Genomic DNA, 6,005 nt, shown 5'->3' with positions numbered 1-6,005 from the left:
GTTGAGGCCTATCTCACTGCCTGGCTCCAAGAGATCTTGTAGTTTTGTCCTTGGCTCTTGCCTCTGCTTTCTTCAGTCTCCAGTCAGCTCCGACTCGTGGCTTCTCAATGTCCAGTCTGTGGCGAGTAGTCTTTTCTTCCAGAGTGTTCTGTCTCAGAGCCCTGTTGATGTTCAGGAGAAATTCCTCCTAGCTCCAAGAGCTTCCTTCATTTATGTGATCTCCCAAAGGTTAACTCCGCCTTCTCGAGGCAGGGATTATAGGTTATCTCCCAGAGTGCTCTCTGGTCCTGAGGGAGGTGTGAATTCAGCTCTCATACTAGCCCTGAACTCTCATGTGAACTCCATTGAGTACTTAGATACTTGAGCTCTCTAAAGGTGTGAACACAAGCATTGTTCAATCAGTTCCACCTAATACCTTGTTTCAAGTTCTGGCCCCAAATCAGATCAAATCAACTCCAATGTCTTCACACTTTGTAAAAGATTCCAACACTTAGATGTTTACTAATTCAGTGATTTATGACCTCATTAATGTTCATGATCCTTCCATTGATGTAGATCACAATCCATCCATTCCACATGATTGTGTGCAATTCTTGTTTATGTTCTTACATGAGACTTCCATTAAAGAGCTACAGAATATGCTGTATGCATTCATCTAGGTCTTTTGACATTGGGTAGACATCACTAAACACACGTACTACTTATCTGCCACCCTTCACTTTTTCTATATGTTCCTCCTGCCTCCTATTCCGACTATACATTTCTGGGATGATATCTTTTATTCTACTATTCATACACAAATCATCACTTATATTATAACCTATCATTGTTATAGAATTGGCACGGACTTGCTATTATTCATTGTTTAGTGTCTTCTGGATCTCAGTATATTATTGTTTATTTTTGTTCTAATCCATTTGCCCTAGTTCTTTTTGTTTTGTTTTTGTTTTTGTTTTTGTTTTTAAACAACTTTTTATTGACAGAACCCATGCCAGGGTCATTTTTTACAACATCATCCCTTGCACTCACTTCTGTTCCCATTTTTCCCCTCCCTCCCTCCACCCCCTCCCCGCGATGGCAAGCAGTCCTGTCCATGTCAAAGAGGTTACGGTAGATCTTCATTTGCCCTAGTTCTACTCACAAGGGTTGGTGGTAGTAGTATCAAGCCTAGAAAAAGAATTTCAATCAGGAACTATGGCTTTAAGGTCCTGGGCTTTTGGAGCCAAATATAAGAATGAATATTGTGGTTGTTGGAGAAGGAACTATGGCTGTAGAAGCTTTAACATGATACGTTTAATTATTCTCGTTTTATAAAAGAAACTGATGCTATGAAAAGATAAGTGACTGACAGTTACGCAGTAGTATGTCAGAGGAGTAACATGTCCAGGGCGTGAATAGATACATCCTACACAAAATAGTACTGGATCGATTCAAGGATCTCGGTTCAAACGCCATCTTCCTATACGTTAGCTATGTAACTATGATACTTGGCTCCTGAGCTGAAACTGAGGGTGAGAGACCAGATGGTTCCTTTCCAGATCCAAATCTGTGATCCTACGACACTCCCTTCTGGCTTTTACTTGGCCACAAAATTGCCTAAAAAAAACTGAGCGCAGAATTAGAATCAAGACCTCCCCTCTCTCGATCTCCAAGTTAGTTCAGTTCTAGAAAGGACCTCAGAAATCACCTAGGGCACTCATTTTACAAATGAGGTATCTGAGGTCTAGAAAGCTCTACCCACGTGTCAGTGGGATTTTAATCTTTGATTCCAGGGCTTTGTAGAGACCTCTCAACGGCACAAGAAAGAGCCTGAAGATAAGGAACTAGTCCAGAGCCAATAGATTCTTTTATTCTGAGGGGAGGAGAAAGGGGAGGGGCGGAGTTTGCGCAGTAAGGCGCGGAAGAAGTCGCGCTCGCTGCGAGGAAGCTGTTGGCACGCCCGGAAGCTGTTGGCACGCCCGGAAGCTGTTGGCACGCCCGGAAGTGGGCGGGGCCACGTAGGGGCGCGTGCTCGAAGGAAAGGGGAAATTACGCGAGAGCAGGAAACGTCGAAGCCTGTCGCCGCCTAATTCCGCTGGGCAGCGCGGGAACTTGGACGAAGCTTGAGGGCAGTCTTCTGATTGTTCTGTGAGGCTCAGTTTAAGTGGGTTTGTAGAATCCAGGTGGTCGTTTGTTTGTTGGTAAGCATCATTAAAAGCCCAGAGAGAACCCGTTACTTCTGTGTCTATTCCCGTCTCCCTTTGAAGCGATTCATCGCTAGAATTTCTATAGCATTGTGAAACACTTACAAATCATAACAAACCAATTTCCATAGCCCTCGTAAGTATACTACTGCTAGAGACCTTTTATTTTTTATTTATTTATTTTTATTTAATAGCCTTTTATTTACAGGTTATATGTATGGGTAACTACAGCATTAACAATTGCCAAACCTCTTGTTCCAATTTTCCCCTCCCCCACCTCCTCCCCCAGATGGCAGGATGACCAGTAGATGTTAAGTACATTAAAATATAACTTAGATACACAATAAGTATACATGACCAAAACGTTATTTTGTTGTACAAAAAGAATCAGACTCTGAAATATTGTACAATTAGCTTTTTTTTTTTTTTAATAGCCTTTTATTTACAGGTTATATGCATGGATAACTTTACAGCGTTAACAATTGCCAAACCTCTTGTTCCAATTTTTCACCTCTTACCCCCCCACCCCCTCCCCTAGATGGCAGGATGACCAGTAGATATTAAATATATTAAAATATAAATTACATACACAATAAGTATACATGACCAAAACGTTATTTTGTTGTACAAAAAGAATCAGACTTTGAAATATTGTACAATTAGCTTTTTTTTTTTTTTTAAATAGCCTTTTATTTACAGGTTATATGTATGAGTAACTTTACAGCGTTAACAATTGCCAAACCTCTTGTTCCAATTTTTCACCTCTTACCCCCCATCCCCTCCCCTAGATGGCAGAATGACCAGTAGATGTTAAATACATTAAAATATAAATTAGATACACAATAAGTATACATGACCAAAACGTTATTTTGCTGTACAAAAAGAAACTGCTAGAGATCTATGTCCTAAACTCGACAACTTTGAGAGGTGAGAGCTGTTACTCCCAATTGCAGATAAGTGGTTCACTGAGTTGAGATTAAGTGACTTGATCAGAGTTAGGCCTGAGAAATGGCTTGAAGCAGAATCTTATCTCCTGGATTCCAAGATTTGACGAATCTTGTATTGCGAGATACAAGAGTATCTTGTATACTCTATCTTGTATTGCTCCCCCTAGCTGCCAAATAAATTAAGGCCATACATGTTCTAGTTGTTTTGAAGTAATGACCTTTTAAAACCTTTAAGCATATTTTGCTTTGTATGTATCGTAAAATTTGATATGATTTTTTTTAGTAGCTAATGATTCATTCAAGAGGTGGTGTAGGGGCAGCTAGGTGATGCAGTGGAGGACCTGAGTTCAAATATGACCTCAGACATTTAACACTTCCTAGCTGTGTGACTCTGGGCAAGTTACCTAACCCCAGTTGCCTGGGGGTAGGGGGGGAGAAAGGTAGTGTAGGAGAGTGGACATAGAGCTGACCTAAAAACTAGTGAGACCTGTGTTCAAGTTCTATCTTTTGGACTTAGTGACTGGGATAGACTACAGGACAAGTCATTTATAACTTCTCAGCGTTCTCAAAGACCTACAGGAAATGATAAGTGAAATATATATAGAAGAATTGCACAATAACATTTGATTACTTGCCTTTTGGAGAAAGGGATGGGGGAAAGGAAGGGGGAAAATTTTGGAACGCAAGATTTTTGCAAAGGTGAATGTTGAAAACTGTGCCTATATATATATATATATATATCTTTTTTTTTAAAATAACTTTTTATTTACAGAACCCATGCCAGGGTAATTTTTTACATTATCCCTTGCACTCACTTCTGTTCCGATTTTTCCCCTCCCTCCTTCCACACCCTCCCCCAGATGGAAGCAGTCCCTATCATATTAAATAGTGCGGTATATTCTAGGTACAAAATATTGTGCAGGGAATCGAACAGTTCTCTTTTGCTCAGGGAGAATTGGATTCAGAAGGTAAAAATAACCGGGGAAGAAAAAAATCAAACAGTTTTTCATTTTTCCCATTTCCTTCTCTGGTGTAGCTGCTTCTTCCATCATTGATCAATTAAAACTGAGTTAGATCGTCCTTTGTCAAAGAAATCCCTTCATCAGAATCATCCTCATACAGTATTGTTGTTAAAGTATAAATAATCTCCTGATTCTGCTCATTTTAGCATCAGTTCATGTAAAGTCTCCAAGCCTCTCTGTATTCATCCTGCTGGTCATTTCTTACAGAACAATAATATTCCATAATATTCATATGCCACAATTTACCCAACCATTCTCCAATTGATGGGCATCCATTCATTTTCCAGTTTCTAGCCACTACAAAGAGGGCTGCCATAAACATTTTTGCTCATGTGGGTCCCTTTCCCTTCTTTAGTATTTCTTTGGGGTATAAGCCCAGTAGTAGCACTGCTGGATCAAAGGGTATCTGTGCCTATATTTTTAAAATAAAAAGCTTAAAAAAAAATAAAAGAATCTGATCTGCCTTTGGAGAGGGTAGAGATCATATTTATTTGTGTCCCTAAATCCAAACATGGAAATATAACACAATAATCAATACATAAATGTCTTCTTGACTCCTTTGCTGACTGATGAAAACACACATTTAATCTTCATACTACCCCCCTCCATTCTAGTCATTGTTGTGAAAATGAGATTTCCAAAATCCAGCTCCATGAGGGTAGGGAGGACTCCTTTTTGTAATGTGACTATAGTCACATTATTATAGTCACTATATTATATCACATGTCAATAAGACTGAGACTAAGAAAGCATCTGGGAGATCTAATGGCAACTCCCACATTTCACAGAGTAGGAGACTAAGCTTTATAGAGATTAAATGACAGGATCTCAGCAAAAAGGAAGAGCTAGGATTCAAAACAAGATTTTTTCAATTGGTAGTCTAGTGCTTTTTTTTTACTACACCAACATACCTTGATAGTAAAATCAACATTTTTAATGTGTCCTATCAGCGTGAATGGTGTATGGATATTTGAAAAGTAATCTTTATATATCAATATATAATATCTGCATATTAGATTTTGACACAATAGTTTCTAAGCTAATGACTTTTTATAGTTAGCTCTTTCATTCAAAGTTGTTCACATGAGAAAAGCAGAAATTTGTATTTGAAAACTGATTCTAAATTAAATACATATGTGCATATATTGTACATTTCAGAAAGTTAAATTTTAGGGTATGTATCCAGGAAATTTTTTAAGGTGGAAACATTTATTGAATACAATCATAAAAGACATTATTTTGATTCACCATATTAAAGAAACTAAAATAACTAAAAAAAATAGATTGCCTTACCTTAAGATACAAATTTAAAAATAAGAAACAAAAGACCAAATTTTTTGATATAGAGTGTTTAAGACAATTTACTAGGTTTTTTGAATAATATTGAGCTTTTAAAACTTTTACATTTCCAGATAATTGCAGTTTTTGCTGTATTGGTGAAATAAAGAAGATATGTTCACAGCATTAAAATATCACTCGGTGGACTATTCACATGAGGTAGAGTGCTACTTGTTCTTATCTGTTTACTAAAAATTGGAAGTGAAGTGATATATCTTTGTTTAACTATAGGTGTTTTGGAATAACATAAGAAATATGTTTTGAGATTTTCAGATTACTTTTAACATGCACCAAATAGTGCATTGTGAGAAATAAGATGTTGGCATTTTAAGCTGAAATTGAAACATTGCTCTACTTAGGAAGAAAAAATGCTTTTTAAAATGCTGTATACTTTTATTAACCACTAAGAAAATTTCTATATCATCATCTAGTTTAACAGATGTACGCCTTAAGAATCAGGGAAGAAATCCCCATTGTCATCATTCATTGATAAGAAATGGAAAATTCAGTATTAT

General features: G+C 37.5%; 1 protein-coding gene across 1 annotated transcript in view; it reads left to right on the top strand.

Moving 5' to 3' along the window:
- Positions 1-1,978: 1,978 nt before the first annotated feature.
- The window catches only part of SHOC1 (shortage in chiasmata 1), a 131,864-nt gene continuing 127,837 nt past the window's right edge, over positions 1,979-6,005 (top strand). Inside the window, exons 1-2 of the mRNA XM_031944360.1 lie at positions 1,979-2,180; positions 5,565-5,649. Of these exons, the coding sequence (XP_031800220.1) occupies positions 5,605-5,649 (45 nt within the window). The 5' untranslated portion in view covers positions 1,979-2,180; positions 5,565-5,604. The remainder of the gene's footprint in view (positions 2,181-5,564; positions 5,650-6,005) is intronic.

This window comes from Sarcophilus harrisii, chromosome 1, assembly GCF_902635505.1.
Source record: "Sarcophilus harrisii chromosome 1, mSarHar1.11, whole genome shotgun sequence".
Lineage (NCBI taxonomy): Eukaryota > Metazoa > Chordata > Mammalia > Dasyuromorphia > Dasyuridae > Sarcophilus > Sarcophilus harrisii.
Note: the sequence above shows the minus strand (reverse complement) of the source record. Positions and strands in the feature narration are given on the sequence as shown.